At 56.9% G+C, this 16,212-nt stretch overlaps 1 protein-coding gene across 2 annotated transcripts in view; it reads right to left on the bottom strand.

Moving 5' to 3' along the window:
* Window positions 1-16,212, bottom strand: part of PPM1F (protein phosphatase, Mg2+/Mn2+ dependent 1F) — a 42,436-nt gene that overhangs the window by 24,979 nt on the left and 1,245 nt on the right. For both annotated transcript variants that reach the window (XM_021073287.1, XM_001926857.5), the window contains exons 2-6: window positions 12,161-12,403; window positions 7,402-7,541; window positions 3,767-3,975; window positions 3,203-3,391; window positions 1,009-1,152 (exon numbers count right to left, since the gene is read on the bottom strand). In XM_021073287.1, coding sequence (XP_020928946.1) covers window positions 1,009-1,152; window positions 3,203-3,391; window positions 3,767-3,975; window positions 7,402-7,541; window positions 12,161-12,357 — 879 coding nt within the window. In that variant the 5' untranslated portion in view covers window positions 12,358-12,403. The remainder of the gene's footprint in view (window positions 1-1,008; window positions 1,153-3,202; window positions 3,392-3,766; window positions 3,976-7,401; window positions 7,542-12,160; window positions 12,404-16,212) is intronic.

Raw genomic sequence — 16,212 nt, 5'->3', positions numbered from 1 at the left:
CTCCCCTGCGGCTCCCACCTGTCACCTCGCCCAGTCTAAGACTGGGCATCCTGGGCCTTGGGGTGCCCCATTTTCACCTCAGCTGTCCTTCCCCCTCATCTTCCCCACCTGCCTGAGACAGCTGCCCCAAGGCCAAGCTGGGACTGGTGGCCCCGTTGGTTCCTAGCAGCAGCCAGTCTCATGTTTCTGCTCACCTCCCAGCCCCTCTGGCCCGAGGCCTGGCTCACCTGTGCGCTGCCCAGGTAGTCAGCTGGGCCTTCCATGACCCCCACCGTGTGTGCTCCTGCTCCACCCTACTTCTGACGGTACGCCCGGCCTCCTGCCACACCCTCCCCCCTGCACAACTCTGGGCTCCGGGAGCAGCTGCCTGCAGGCCCACGTCCCCAGCCCTACCCTTCTACATGGGGTGTCCCACCAGCCCCTCCAGGGCCCACACTCATAGGAATATCCTACCTCAAGCTCCCCAGCCCCCAGACTAAAGGCAGCGCCATCCTCTTAGCTGCCCAAGGCCTCTTCCCCACCCCCCAAGCGTGGACTCTTTCTTCTATGTCCCTCCGCAGCGGCCTCTGTGACCCAGCCCTCAGCTTGCCCTCAGCTGGTCTGATCATTCCAAAGGCTTCTGGGTTCCTTACAAAAAGTGCCTCCTGCCACAGAAGCAGCCGTGATCTCAGTGGCAGGTCCTGGCTGAACTGTCCTCTCCTGGACTCTAGCACAGGCCTGCTGGGCCTACACCTGCCTCCTTCCTGTTCGTTTCTGCAGCTCCCAGCCCCAAGCCTGGTCCCTTCCAGCTCCAACTCAGCGTCACCTCCTCCTCCACAGCCCAGGTGGGACCCTGCAGGTAAAGCTCTCCCCGCAGGGGAGACAGGAAGGGCTCAACTGGGATTCCTGGCTGCTAACACCCCAAGCTTTAGGGGACCCCCAGCCACTCGAGTCAGGCGGGTGCCCTCCCTCTGGAGGCATGCCAGGTATCTCCTGGGAAGATGGCCCCAGCCCATCCGAAGCCCTTACCTGTCGCTCGGGTCTGTGTGGCTCCATCAGCTTCACCACCTGCCCCTGCTGCACCAGGAGCACCTGTGAGTCCCCGAGCCAGGCGACGTGCAGGGTGCTCCCGGCAATGAGCGCACACACCCCTGTGGTGCCGCTCTGCAGCCGCTGTGGGGAGAGGAGGCATGCGGGTGAGGACAGAGAGGCCACTGCGCCACACACCCACGCCAGCCAGCCAGACTACCCCGAAACAGTGCTCACGGGAAACAGGAACAGACTGACGCGCCAGGGCCATGCTGTGTGAAAGGGGTGTTTATGAAAAGTCAGCAAACGAAGACTCTGCTATCTGTGGTGTCAGATAGCAGTGGGTGTCTGGGGAACAGGGGGTGGGCAGGGATGACAAAGGACAGACGAAACCTTCGAGTGATGAAGTCTGTTACCATGGTGAGCGTGCAGACGTGCCAAAGCCACCACCTCGGACTAGTGGAGTCTGTCCTGTGCCAATTATATCTCAGCAAAGGTACTTTTAGATGATCATACCTAAGCTAAACACCTGCCTCAGGGAACCCTTTCTCAACTCCAAGAAGCAACCTTGAGCTCCAGGTGACAGTGGCCAGGAGGGCGGGACTCCCACCTCATGTGTTCAGATGCAAAGTCCTGCCCTGGCGACTTTGGTAAGGCCTGTGCCCCCCTGTCCCCCAGGCCTTTTCTGAGCTCAGCAGCCTGCAGGGTGGGGGTGGGGGGAGATGGTAAATCCTGTTACTGCTTCATCCTGTTACTGCTTCTTTTACTCTGTGTGTGTGTGTGTGTGTGTGTCTGTGTTTTGGCCACACCTGTAGCATGTGGAAGTTCCTGGGCCAGGAACCCACACCACAGCAGTGACAACACTGAATCCTTAACTGTTAGGCCACCAGGGAACTCCGGATGTGTTTTTACACGTTGAAGGTTAGTGGCAAGCCTGTATTAAGCAAGTTTACTGGTGCTTTTTTTTTTTTTTTTTTTTTTTGTCTTTTTGCCTTTCGAGGGCCGCTCCTGCGGCATATGGAGGTTCCCAGGCTAGGGGTTGAATCGGAGCTGTAGCCACTGGCCTATGTCAGAGCCACAGCAATGCGGGATCTGAGCTGCGTCTGCAACCTACACCACAGCTCACGGCAATGCCGGATCCTTAACCCACTGAGCAAGGCCAGGGATCGAACCCGCAACCTCATGGTTCCTAGTCAGTTCGTTAACCACTGAGCCACAACGGGAACTCCACTGGTGCCATTTTTCCAACAGCATTTGCTCTCTTCCTGTCTCTGTGCCACATTTTGGTAGTTCTTGTGATGTTTCACTTTTATCACACCTGTCATGGTGATCTGTGGTCAGTGATCATTGATGTTACTCCCGCAGAAAGTCCCTACTTCATTGAAGGCTCAGATGATGGCTAGAGTTTTTTTTTAGCAATAAGGTAATTTTAAGGTACATACATTGTCTTAGACGTGATACTGTTGCACACTTAGATGAGAGTGTAAACACAGCTTTCGTGTGCACTGGGAAACCAAAAGATTCATGTTACTCACTTTATCTGATACTCACGTTATTGAGGAACCAATAACATTGGGGAACCAAATTTGCAAGACCTGAGGTCTGCCTGTACTGGTCCTGTGACTTGTGTTCTGTATCTTCTGATGTTAGACAAATGGAGGACCTTATGACTACTGACAGGAGTGCCCCTCCCAGGGCTAATTCCATCTTGTGGGGGTTGTACCTCTCCTACACAAGCCAGTGGAGCCCACATCCTCTGTGACCTCCTTGGTCCCCCACCAGGCCAGTGTATCCCCTGGACTGGATGGCTGGGGACTACCCCTGTAGCCCAGAACCTGCCAGGCTTATTCAAACCATCTGATCCGAAGCTTGCTGTGGTGCCTGCCTGCCTCACCCAGGCCTTCCTACAGAGGCCACAGTGAAGGCCTGGGGCCATGCCGTCCCCTCTCCACTAGATCTCCTGACCTGACCTGGTGCTTCCCGTGTGGCCCTGTATGGTGTGGTGTCTCCTCCTGAGCACTGTGTGTAATAAACACCTCTTTCTAAGCAGGTGCCTCAATCTCTATCATCCTACTGTACCTGACTGAGACAAGATCCTGAGCGCATTTGAAAACAGGCTGTGCCTCCCCACGAGGGCTGCATACCCTCTGCTGGTGCACGGGCAGTCTCACAGAAACCCCCGGCTGGTCCTCACCTCCCTCTTGGCTTTCCGGAGGAACATCTCATCGGTGCAACGGAAGGCTGCTCGGAGAGCCGCTGCAGGGTCTGTGGGCAACTCCGGCTGGCGGGCAGCATTGGCATGCACATGCACACTTGCATACCTCGCGGCGTCCACCCCACCATGCCCGTCAAACACAGCAAAGTAGGCGCGGTCCACAGAGTCCTGGAGGGGAGGCACAGTGTGGGTCATGGCCCTGCCCAGCAGAGGGTCACATCAGGGGGTAGAGCTGGGTGCTGAATGGGGCAGGGTTTGGACAGCACGGCCTCTACCACCAGACAGGCTGGGCTGTCTGGGTAAGGATGACCCTTGGGAGCCTTGGTCTCTACTCTGGGCCCAACTGCCAGGAGTGTGGGAAGAGATAACAGGCATCAGGTGGCTCCCAGTGGGGCCGGGGCTGCCCAGGTCCAGGGGTGCTGGACAAATTGGCTCCCAGTGGCAGCTGTGGATGTCTCTCCCGCTTGGTGCCCAGGGTCCCTCCGCAGGCTCCCAGGCTGTCCTGACTGAGGCAGAGACCTTCTCCACTGGCTGTATACTCACTGACAGGCCAAAGAGCTGGTTGAAGGCGGGGAGACACACATGTCGGTCCTCCATCCTGCGGCGGGCATTGCGGACGGCGTGGACAGAAACCAGCCACGGCCGCTGCAGAACCTGGGCCTCCACAGGCTCATGCTCCTGCACCTGCTGCTGGCTGCACACTTCCCACAGCTGGTTGAAGAGGCTCCGCGCCAGGCCTGCAGCATCCAGCACTGAGGGGGGATGGAGGGCAGTTAGGGAAGTGCTTCCCCTGCCCTCTGAAGCTCCCCAGCCAGTGCAGCCTAAGAACCCATGCCATCCTGTGCCATCAGCATGAGTGGCTGTTGTGGCGACACACACCAGGAGCCCCCATCCCATGGCCACTCCTCAGAGCCCATCCCAAGGAAAGAGCCAGAAATGCAAAGATACCTTGAGAACAAGTACAGAGTCATTTGTGATTGTGGCATACTTAGAAATAATACATGTCTGACAACAGAGTAAATTATGGTCTGGTCTCCTGATGAAGAATTCAGCTGCATTAAAAATTATTTTTGTGGTGTTTTCACTGTGGGGCAACAGGATCGGTGGTGTCTCTGGAGTGCTGATATGCGGGTTCAATCCAGGCCTGGCACAGTGGGTTAAGGATCCAGTGTTGCCTCAGCTTCAGTTTAGGTCAAGACTGTGGCTCAGATTTGATCCCTGGCCCAGGAACTCCATATGCCGCAGAGCAGGCAAAAATGAAAAAAGAAAAAGATTTTTGCAACTAAACACAGAATTGCCATTCAGCCCAGCAATTGCACCCAGGGCTCATAGATCAGAGAAATGAAGACTGATTCACATCGCGACCTGTGCTGGGAGGTCCCAGCAGTGTGACAGCTGCGAGCTAGAATGGGCCCAGGTGTCTGTCCATAGGGGAAGGACAAACCCCCAGACACAGAACCCTGCCTGGTGCTCAGTGGAAGGGGCAGGGGCTACAGACACAGAGTCCCTGGGGATGCCAACCCCGAAATCACACTGTGTAGGCCACTGAGATGCATCCTTGCAACAAGGTTATAGAGACAGACATGGTGGTTGTCAGGGGTGAAGGTGGGGGTGTCGGCGTGGCCAGAAAAATAACACATCCATCCTTGTGGGATAAATTATGTCTAGATCACGGTTGTGATAATTCAGTACAGTTTTGTACTGCTTCTAATGAGACTAAAACGGAAGTGATGGTGAGCAGTCCCAGCCTGCTCTCTCTCTGGCTCTGTTTCTCTCACTCTTAGCCTCCCAATCTCTGTTTTTGTCTGTCTCTCCCCATCTCACAAATCAGTGGCTCTAAGGGAGGCTGGAAGCCATGCTGTGAAGATACCCAAGCACCTGTGCAGAGGCCACATGCCATGTGGGGCACTGAGGTCTCCTGCCAGGGGCCAAGTGATGGACTGTCTCGAAAGTGGGACCCCTGCCCCACTGGCTTTTGTCTGATTATGGCCTCACGAGGGACCTGGGGCCCAAACCACCAGCTCTGCCGCCACCAAATTCCAGACCCACAGAAACTGTGGGATAATAAATGTTTATTGTTTAGAGCCACTAAAATTGGGGGCAATTTGTTATGCAGCAACAGGGAATACTTACCCCCCACAACATGAATTTTTAAAGGAAAACCCCAAAACCTACCCATACCTAGCTTCTAAAGAAAAGACGGACAAGAAACAGGTCCAAAGGGACCCCAGGCGCTGTGCCGGGGACACCCAGTGCACTTCTTGCATAACCCGGGGAGATGGCTGCCTAGGTACCTGCAGAGGGGCTCCAGGGCGGGTGGCTGGAAACAGACTGGAGTGGAGTGGGGCCAGTGGCTGCAAGAGAGGGGAGCATGGGGCCAGGGAGGCACTGACAGTCTGTGGGCAGGAGCCCATGGGAGATGAGTCTGAGGGAGTCCATGGAGCAAGGTGGGTGCCTCGAATGCACCACTGCCATCACGCTCAGGACACAAGGGACATTCAGGTGTTTGGGAGACTGGGGACTGGCAGGGCTGCCAGGGGGCTGTGGGTGCAGGAAGGCTCAGATCACGAGCACAGGTCCATGCGCAAGGCTCCGTGTTGTCAGAAAGTCCTGTCCAGCTGGGTAGCACAGTGACGCTTCTTCTCTCCACCCCAAGCCCCCACCCCCAGGCTCTGTACATGTCAGGCTGACACCCGGGAGTGTCAGAGGTGGGGTAGCAGAGGCATTGGTCATTCTCTGCTCAGGCCCTGTTGCTACTTCTGCTGACGTGTGCAAACTGGACCCTGGGCTCCAGTAAGGGCAGTTCCCAGTAAGGATGACAAGCAGTGGGTGCTCAGACTCCAGATGTAGCTCAGAGGAGCTGCTGGCTGGTGGGGGAGGCCACACAGCTGCCTCAGTCACACCACTGCCCTGGGTGGTAAGTCTCAAAGCAGTCTGTCTCTTGTGAGGCACAAGGCCAATTTCGCAAGAGGCAGACTGCATTCCACTCCCATGACAGTGCAGAGCTGACAAGGGCAGCGGGCCCAGGCCTGCTGGGTGGGCAGAGCCGTGGAGTGTCCCGCCTTCCCAGCGGGAGCCCTGAGGCCCAGGCGGGGTGTCAGCTGCACAGCTCCTTCCCACCAGCAGGTGGCGATGACGGCCCAGCGGACGCCTGCAGGCTTTTGCAAAGGACAAATGCTGGCTGTAGCAGGAATGCGGGGGCTGGGATGGAACACAGTGGGCGGCAGCTGGGGAAGGGGGCAGGGGTTGAGCCAGTATTCCTCCATCCCCCCAAATCTGCCTTCCATGAAAAGTCACTCACGTCTCAATTAAAGAAGACAGCAAAGTAACACAGTTGCACAGGAAATGGCAAAGGAGGGGAAATCTGTGAGCCCCCTCCCTCGCCCCCTGTCTACAGGGGCTGGACCCCCAGGACCCACCCTGCTTCCCTGCATCCTCACTGGCCTGAGGCACCTCCTCTGGGCAGCAATGGAGAGACTGGGCCCCTGCTCCAGGCTGGGTCTGCACCACACTCCACCTGGGCCACACACAGGCCCTCGCTCTCCACGGTTGTGATCTGACATTTGGGTAAAATACAGTTGGAAGGAACTACTAGGAAAGTGACAGGAGGGCTTGAAAAATGAGGGCCCTGCCTGATTACGAGGCTCACTCCTGTCCTGGGCTCCTCCAGTCACTGACCACTGTCCCAGGAACAGGACGCATGCCTCTGTGGTGCCTCTCCAGGCTCTCAGGGACCCCCAGCCTCCACCTGACAGGGTCCCAACTTGGATCAGCTGAGACATGCCCTGAGCTCTGCATGTTCTACGACTGGACACTGACACTGCCCCCAGGAAGCGGCTCTCACGTCACCATCCACACATAGCCCTCTGGGGCAGAGAAGTGGGTGCCCAGAGGGCTCCTCTGTGTGAACTGGGACAAGGATGTGTCTCCTGGGCTGTTGTGAAGCTCAGGGTCAGGGCTGTAGTGTCCACCAAGCAGACTCCACGCTTGTCCCCGCATCTGCACTCTGTCACCCTGTCCTGAGCACAGGTGCCCAGTGCTACCCATGACCACCCATCAGCCAGTAAAACAGGAAAGGGGGGCCAGGTGAGCCCTGATGCTCCCCTGTGGCCTGGCCCCCGACTGGCTGGTGAATTTACCACCCACTAAGCCCGGGGCCCCCAAGAGGGAGAACTCACAGGTCACGGGGGCCTTCTCCTCCTCATCACCATCCTCATCCTCCTGCTTCAGCAACTTCCTAAACTCAGAAAGGTCCATCTGTAGCAGCCGGGAAACAGCCTCGTGGGCCAGACTTGCCGCAAGCAGTGGTGGAGCGTTCCTAGGGGTGCGAGCCGGGAGTGAGAGGCTGCTCCTTGGCAGATGCCAGCACCCAAGGCCTGCACCATGCTCCAGGTAGGCACCACGGGCCCCTTTTCACTCAGGGTGGCCCTTCTGGAGATCACAGTGACTGCTCACTTCCCATGTACGGCCACGACTAGCAGGTCAGCCTCTGGTCCTCAAGCGGGGTTGGGGCTGGTTGGATGTGACACCAACATCCCTTGCTGCACCAAACATGTGCTGGGGCAACTGGTGGGAAGGGGCTGTCACAGACATGTGGGCTGTGTCTGCTGTCCTTGGTGGCCAGGCCAAACAGTCCCACGTCCAGCCTCATGACAGCTCCTGGACACCAAAGCCAGCTGGAGACCCCTGGGGGTCGAGGAGTCTTTTGGTTGAACTTAATCTCCCAAGTTTATAAGTCTCAGTTCTAACACCGGGTGCCTCAGAATGTGGCCTCATTTGGGACAGGGTTGCTGCAGACGCAACCAGCTAAAATGAGGTCATGCTGGAGAAGGGCGGGCCCTACTCCAGTCACATTGGTGTCCTCATCTGTGAAAAAGGCAAAGATTGGTATGAGGATCCTACAGACGAGGGCTGCCAGCCACCCCTAGAGGGCACCCGCCTAGTTGCCAGGATCCGGAGCTGCTATGTTCCTGTGAGTTGGGCTGCCCAGCCTGCAGTGCTGCCCCAGGAAAGCAGCCTGGGGAGTATGGGGCCCGCAGGCTGGGTCTGAAAGGCCAGGCTGAGTGTGCAGCCCATGGGGCCCAGATGGTGAAGGGGGCCCTGGGGAGGCCACCATCAGGACAACAGGGGCCACAACCTCTGTGTGGCTTGAGGAGGGACAGGACATGATCCCACTGCGGTTTTTAGACCTCTCTGGCCTTGCCTTGGGGGGTAGACTCAAGGGTAAAGCCGGGCTTGGCAGTGGACGGGATGGGACAGAGCAGGGGTTGGGCAGGGGACCAGGCAGGTGTGTAGTGAGCCTCAGGTTCCACTGAGGTTGAGAGGTTTGGGACCAGGGGGCCTGTGGTCTGGCTGGATGGGTTGGCGAGGCTGGAAGTGGGGTGACCCTGGGGATGCCCGGGGCCCAGACGTGGCTGGGTGCTTTGATGGTCAGCACAGGCAGGAGTGGGACAGCAAATAAGGGCAAAAGAACCCTCCCCTGGCAGGATCCCCCTCACCCCCCAGCAAGTCTGCGGGTGGAGACACAGGCAGATGGGAAGTACTCCAACCTGCCTGCCCAGCCCCTGGCCTCAGAAACCGTCTCCTACCACCAAGCCGCACTGCTGCCCCTAGGATGCATTGGGGCCTGTCCCTGAGGGCCGGGCTAAGTCCAGGGCAGCTAGTGGCTATGCTGGGCTGACACCAGCCTCCCTGAAGAGCAAGGACCCCCAAGAGCCGGGGGGTGGTCACATCCCTCCAGCGTACAGGCTGTGCCTACAGATGCTCTAGGGATCAGTTGGGATGAACCTGTCATTTTTTAAAATGAGTGACTCAGGGAAGAAGCCCCTGGAACTGCCTTTGAAAAACAACCAGTCAAGACACAGAGGAGTGAGTTCCTCTGTCATGTGGGGATTTCCTGCCAGCCAAGGGGCTTTCCTTTTTCTCCTGGTTCCCAGTGAGGGGCGAGGCCTGGCTGCTTCCTGCAGGGAGGCAGCTTCCGGCATGCGGAATGAACAATGCCTGGCTGTGGGCCACGGTGTGGCTTCCTGGCCACCCCTCCCGCCTCAGCCAGGGGTTCTGCCAGGTGCCCAGGCTCCTAAAGATGCCAGTGATACCCTGGTGAGTGGGAAGGTAGGTGAGGCCTGGGCACCCGAGTAACGCTGTCGCCCCAGCCACCTTGGGTTTCCAAGGAGCCTGCAGTATAGCAGCAAAGGTGAGACACACATCAGCAGTGACAGTGTCAGGGACGCACTGCTTGGGGACCTGAGATGTGGCCACCAGTGGGGAGGACAGGAAGTAAGTCACTGCAGCCCTACACTGGGTGATCTGACTTCTGGACAGTCTCATACAGGATTCCACTCACAATCTGAAACCCCTCTCAGACCAACATGCCCGGGGCTGAGGTCTAAGAACCTGCATGCAAGCTCTGGGACACCCATGTGGGACCCCCATATGTCACAAGTGTGCAGACATGTGACATGTGTGAACATCTGTCTGCATAGGAAAGAAATACTGGGAAGAACTAAACTAATGGAAAATATACCTATTCAAATGGCCAGAAAACATGAAACTTTAAAACATTATGGTTTTTTTGGAGTTCCCATTGTGGTGTGGTGGAAATAAACTGACTAGTACCCATGAGGCTGCAGGTTCGATCCCTGGCCTCACTCAGTGGGTTAAGGATCCGGAGTTACCATGAGCTGTGGTGTAGGTCGCAGACATGGCTCAGATCTGCGTCGCTGTGGCTGTGGTGTAGGCTGGCAGCTACAGCTCCGATTTGACCCCTAACCTGGGAACCTCCATATGTATGGTTATAGCCCTAAAAAGAAAAAAAAAAAAAAAAAAAAAAAATGCGGTGTAGGTCACAGACTTGGCTCGGATCTGACGTTGCTGGGGCTATGGTGAAGGCCGGGATCTAGAGCTCCAATTTGACCCTTAGCTGGTAACTTCCATATGGCTGGGCGCAGCTCTAAAAAGACAAAAAAAAAAAAAAAAAAGAAAGAAAAGAAATTTTTTCTTTTTTTTTGGCCCTGCTGGTGGCATGAGAAAATTCCCAGGCCAGGATCAAACCAGCATCATAGCAATGACATCAAATCCTTAAATGCTAGGCCACCAGGAAACTCCTAAAATGTTACATTTTAAGATGCTTTAAGGTGGACTGGGGAGCGGCTACGGGGACAGTGGGCTCTGGGGCTGTGACCCATGGCCTCTTCCATCACTGATGATCTCAATCCTGCTCTGTCATCTGCTAGTTAAAGGAAGCTCATTCAACACCTGCCCCCAAGGCCTGCCCACCCCACTCCCCTCTCACCCGCCTGCTGCCTGGCCCTCCAGGGGTCCCACCCCACCCTGAGTAAGACCTAGTCTTCCAACATCTAGCCTGAGACCTCTCCCCACTTCCTGCCCTCCCTCCTAACTGAACTCACTCCATGAGGCCCTGCATAGGCCCTCAGACTGACCTGATTTCTCCAGTTCAGGCCCCAGCCCAGGCAGGATGCTGGTCATGGCTCCCACCTGTCACCTTCCCTGCCTCACCCCCACCTCCCCTGCTGTGAAACCAGCCCCCTCCCTCTAGCACGGCCCTTCTCCCAAACCCAAGACCTGGCTGATCACATCAGTGCCCCTCCCCGGGGGCTCTGCTGTTACCCAGGCCACTCTGTGCCTCGACCTCCAGCCTGCTTCTGTTCTGTCCCGAGGGCACGTCATCCCTGGCCCCGCTGGGCACCACACCTGCCTAGTAGCTGCTGGGGGTTCAGACCCTCCATGTCCCTTCTGTCCACTGAGGTGCCTGCTGGGCACCCAGCCCTCCCTCTTCTGTGCTTCTGCCCCTCATTTCTCCCACATCCAGCACCCTGACGCCTGACTTCACCTCCTCAGGCCCCAGGTCTGTTTGCTCCAATCTGCTTTACGCTACCTGCCTCCAAAGCAAAGCCAAGCCACCAGCATCACCCTCCACACATAGCATGCACGAGGGACATGGTCACCAGCACCTCTTCCTGAGCTGTGTGGACATGGCCCTGGAGCAGCCCTGTGGCCCTCATGCTCCCAGTGCTGCTGACAGTGATTTGGCCTCGAGCTCCACCAAGCAGGACCTCTCGGGAGGCAGCTGACCTGCCACGAAGGAAACGCACTTGGGGACATGAAAACACCAGCGCAGGGGCCAGGGTGTGTCCTGGCATTAGGGGTGTTGCAGTGACCAGGGAGGGTGGGCACAGCCCCTGAGGAGGGTCAAGGTTCACACTGAGGCCACTTGGCCCACCAGCCCTCACTGCAATGAGCAGTGCACAGCTCATGGCAGCACACAGATCTCCATCTCCCCCAAAAACCCGCTAAGCTGGTTGTGCTCCTCTCCGAACCTTGTCTTCATGGCCTCTGAAATGGGAATGGTGCCACCTCTCAGTGTGATGGCCAGGGGACAGTGTGGCCTGTGTGCTGGGCACATGGCCTGGCTCTGTCCTGCCGCAACTGCAAGGCCTTGGGCCAGTCTCTTTGCTTAGCTGCCTCTGCTCCCTGTGTGAGACGGGACAGAAACGGGACCTATTGCTTCATGCCTATCGTGGGTTGAATTGTGCCTCCTGAAAAGATGTGCTGAAGCCCTAACCCAGGGGCTCAGAATGTGACCTTCTATGGAATTAGGGTCTTGGCAGGTATAAGATGAGGTCATGCAGGAGCAAGGCAGGCTCCTAATCCAACAGGTATCCTTACAAGAAGGGAAGAAACACAGACAGATGAGGTAGACGTTGTGTGACAACGCAGCCCCTGACTTCCGGCCCCCAGGACCATGAGGTGGGGCATTTCTGTTGTTCTAAGGCACCTGGGCTGTGGTGCTTTGTCATGGGATCCCTTCACCTGCCAAGGGACTTCCATGTGGAACGGACTCAGCATGAGAAGGCATGGGGACCAGGCAGCCAAGTTCTATGCCCACCTCCCCGCCACATCCTGGACCGCACGGCTCACCTGCTGCCCAGGAGGCCCATCGCCAGCTCGGCCAGCTCGCCCTCCACCTCCTCCTGGCTCAGCACCACGCCTGGGACCTTCCACGGCAAAGGGCTGTCTGGACTCAGCGGGGCTGGGAAGTCGTGGAGGAACACGTCCAGGAAGCTGGGGATCTCCTCTGCCGTCTGGCTGTCCTGCTGTGAGGCTCCCGAGGCCATGGCCAGAGCATCCCGGGGGCTGCAGCCAGGCTGGTAGGTCTTCACTCTGGTAGGGATGTGGGGGGAGGAATGTGAGCATCAGCAGGAACATGGGTAGTCATTGCCCTTGCCTTGCAGCACTGAGTGCTGAGAGCTGAGTGCTCACTGGCTCCGCCTTCCTTTAACACCGCCATCATCCTGGCACACAGTTCTGGGGCCCACATGGGAGGGACAACCCTAGGTGACCCAAAGGTCAGAGAGGCAGCTTCAGGAGAAGAGCCGGGAGAGATGTCCTGGAGGGGGGAAGGCGCATTCTGGGCAGACAACCCCTGTGGCCAGAGGTTGGCAGGAGGGGGACCCAGGGCCAAGCCAGGTGGACATACCCCATTAAGGGGCTCAACCTGACCTGAGGCCTGAGCAGCAGGACATGAAGAAGTGATGCTGTTGGGCCTAGGAGCCTGGAAGCTGTGCCCAGAGGAGAGAAGGGACACGTGTTGGGATAGTGGCAGGGCCACCATGCAGAGGGCATCACAGGCAGGCAGGAAGCAGAAGGTTGGCTCAGAAGGGTTGCAGCGTCTGGGATGTGGTCAAGCCTTTTAAGTCCTTTCAGGAGGAGCCTCAGGCCTCTGAGGCTGAAAAGGCTTGACCATGTCCCCATACACTGTCCTGGGCTCCCAACGGATTGGAGTCTGGAGGATGCAGGCGGCTCGGCGCCCCTTGAAGAACAGAACCACTGACAGGTCTGGAAGAATAAAGACAGAACACAGGAGGGCAGGCGCAGGGGCGAAGGGAGAGAGGAAGCAAGATGTGTGTTCGCAGGGGATCTGGAGCGCAGAGGGTGGAGGGTGAAGAGAGGTAAACTCAACACACAAACCCTCTCTCTTCTGTCAGAGACAGGAATCGGGGGTTAACTTTTTGAAGCAGAGACACACGAACAACACAGAAGCCGAGCACCTGTGATGGAAGGTTCTGGGGCCAGGATCACACTGTCACCCCTCCTGTCCAAGCACAACACAGCCTGGACTGCAGAAAGCAAACGGGGAGACAGATGAAGGACATAAAGAACAAGCAGGTGACAGCAGAATGCATACTGTCTGTAACCACAAGGGTAAGACAGTGAGCAGGAGACAGGGCCAGGCCAGCCCATGGGGGTGGTGAGGGCCACCGGGTAGGCGGTGGCCAGGCCAGGCCCAGGACAGCCTGAGCCAATGACAAACAAGAGGAAGGTGGCGTGAATTTCCCAGCAAACTCAGTGGCCCCAGGGCAGAAAAAGAGGCTAAGCTGCCTCTTCTGCTGGCTAACTGCTCTGACATGGGGCTCAGCAGAGAAATGTGAGTAATAAGGAGCTGCTGCCTGGGGCTCCCCTGCAATTGAATCCAGAAACAAATACTTGAGGTGCTGAAATCCCTGGCAGGCCAAAGCATGCTCCCTAGAGGAGGGGTCAGAATCAAAGGGGGAAGGCCCTGCTCACTGACCTCAAGGGTCCAGGACTAAAGTGCGGAGTTCAAGAGCCTTCATCGCAACCTCACTGCTGGTGCTGGCAGAGGGGGTTTGGTGTGGGGAATGCAGGAAGCCCTTGCTTCCTGGCCTTGGGATGCTGTTCCCTGGGCCTTGACCCCCCCCCCCGCCGCCGCCCCGCCCCCAGCAGCAACCAGATCTAGTCTCTGCTATGCTCCTGTGCCCCCCACCCCATGCCCAGGTATGACTTAAGGCCTGGACCAGCCCCTCCTGTGCTGGATAGGTGGGAGTCACCAGGACCCAGCAGGCTTGTTTCTACATCACCTGGCAGAGCCAAGGCCCAGGAAATGAGCCAGGATATGGCTTTCCTTCTCTGGGACCAGCTGACATAAGGGACTTCCTTCCTTGCCCATCCATTTCTCAACACATTCCCAGATTTGAGGTAAACACCAAACTGATGTGAGCCTGGAGTCTATTTGAGCCTGGATTCTAGTTGCCTCTGGGCCTCTCTCTGGGCAGGAAGAGGACATTCCTGCCCAAAGAGGGGCCCAGAAACAGCCCTGGGTAGGGAGCATAGGGGCAGGGCTGTGGCCCAACCAAGGAGCTGGTCTCAGGATGGTGGCCAGCAGGCAGGTGGCACAACAGGGGCAGGTGGTGGGAAGGATGCAGCAGGGCTGGGCCTGGTGTGGGGTCCTGACTGGGGCAGTTGCCCCCCACCCCACGCATGAGGACCTGGGGTGGGCGTGGGAGGGACACCACTGCCACCTGCTCGACCAGTATAGCTAGGTCCTCCAGCTCCTGAAAAGATGCCCCTCCACACTGCTCATCCGCGGGTGGCCTGGTGGGAGTAGTGGTGCTGCCAATACCCACCACCTTGAGCTGCTTCCTCTACCACCTTCTCACCTCCCCATACCCATGAAATCACCCTCACCTTACCTCAGAGCTGCAGCAAAAGGGCCTGGTCATCTGCTGAGAGGCCCCTGGTAGGGTCAGGCCAGTGGGACTGTGGAGCCCAGCTCCCACCTGAATAGAACCCCACCACCCTCTCAATCGCTCCCAGATCCCCTCCTTTGTTTCCTTGCTCCCTGCCCGCCACCCCTGGCCTCTGCAGACATCATCACACCCTGGGGACAGCTGGCTTCTACAGCACTCTCGCCTGCACCTGACTCGTGGAAGTCCATTTTTCTTGTTCTCTTCCATTTAAGACCTTTATTTTCCTATAGTTTACCCCCCCCCCTTTTCTTTGGCTTTTGAGGGCCACACTCGTGGCATATGGAGGTTCCCAGGCTAGGGGTCTAATCAGAGCTACAGCTGCTGGCCTACACCACAGCCACAGCAACGCAGGATCCTTAACCCACTGAGCAAGGCCAGGGATAGAACCCACAACTTCATGGTTCCTAGTTGGATTCGTTAACCACTGAGCCACGTCAGGAACTCCTAGTTTACCCATTTTGACTTAGAAGCTCAACTAAGGTCCATTCGCACAACTGCCTTTTTCTAGTCATTAGGACAAGATACTTGTTAAGTCCTATTTGCCTGGAGAACAGAGAGAAGGGAGAAGCTTGATCCTTAGGAAAGGTAACCGCATCACTATTACAAAAGTATTGTAATCGTTGTTTTAAAATTTTCTACAAGTGGAGAGTTCCCATAGTGGCTCAGTGGTAACCAACCCGACTAGGATCCATGAGGACGTGGGTTTGATCCTTGGCCTCGTTCACTGCGTTAAGCATTCAGCATTACTGTGAGCTGTGGTGTAGGTCACAGACGTGGCTTGGATCCCATGTTGCTGCGGCTGTGGTGTAGGCTGGCAGCTGTAGTTCTGATTTGACTCCTAACCTGGGAAGTTCCAGGTGCCTTGGGTGCGGCCCTAAAAAGCAAAAAAGTTTGGTTAGGGTCTGCGATCCCTAACCAACCTCATGGAAACTAGCGGATTTGTTTCTGTTGCTCGAACTCCGAACTCCGTTCTACCCTTTTTTTTTTTTTTAAGGGTCACACCAGGCTAGGGCTTGAATCAGAGCTACAGCTGCCGGCCTACACACAGCCGCAGTAACGCAGGATCCGAGAGCCACGTATGTGACCTACACCTTAGCTCACAGCAATCCCAGATCCTTGCCCCACTGAGTGAGGCCAGGGATTGTACCACATCCTCATGCATACTAGTCCGATTCATTTCCACTGCACCACAATGGGAACTTCCCTTTCTACCCATTTTTAATTGTACAGTTCTGCTGCTTTAAGCACATTCACACTGCTGTGCACCCACCACTTTTTACGGGCTTGCCTTCTCATGAGATTATAAGCTCCCCCAACGCCCTACCCAGTCCCTCAGGTGTCACAGGGCCTCTGTGCGGCTGCTGGCAAGTGTGACAGCAGAGGGAAGGCATCAGTTCCCTCCCAACACCCCTAGATGGTGGTGTA

This window comes from Sus scrofa, chromosome 14, assembly GCF_000003025.6.
Source record: "Sus scrofa isolate TJ Tabasco breed Duroc chromosome 14, Sscrofa11.1, whole genome shotgun sequence".
Classification (NCBI taxonomy): Eukaryota; Metazoa; Chordata; class Mammalia; order Artiodactyla; family Suidae; genus Sus; species Sus scrofa.
This window is presented reverse-complemented; position numbering and strand designations above follow the sequence as displayed.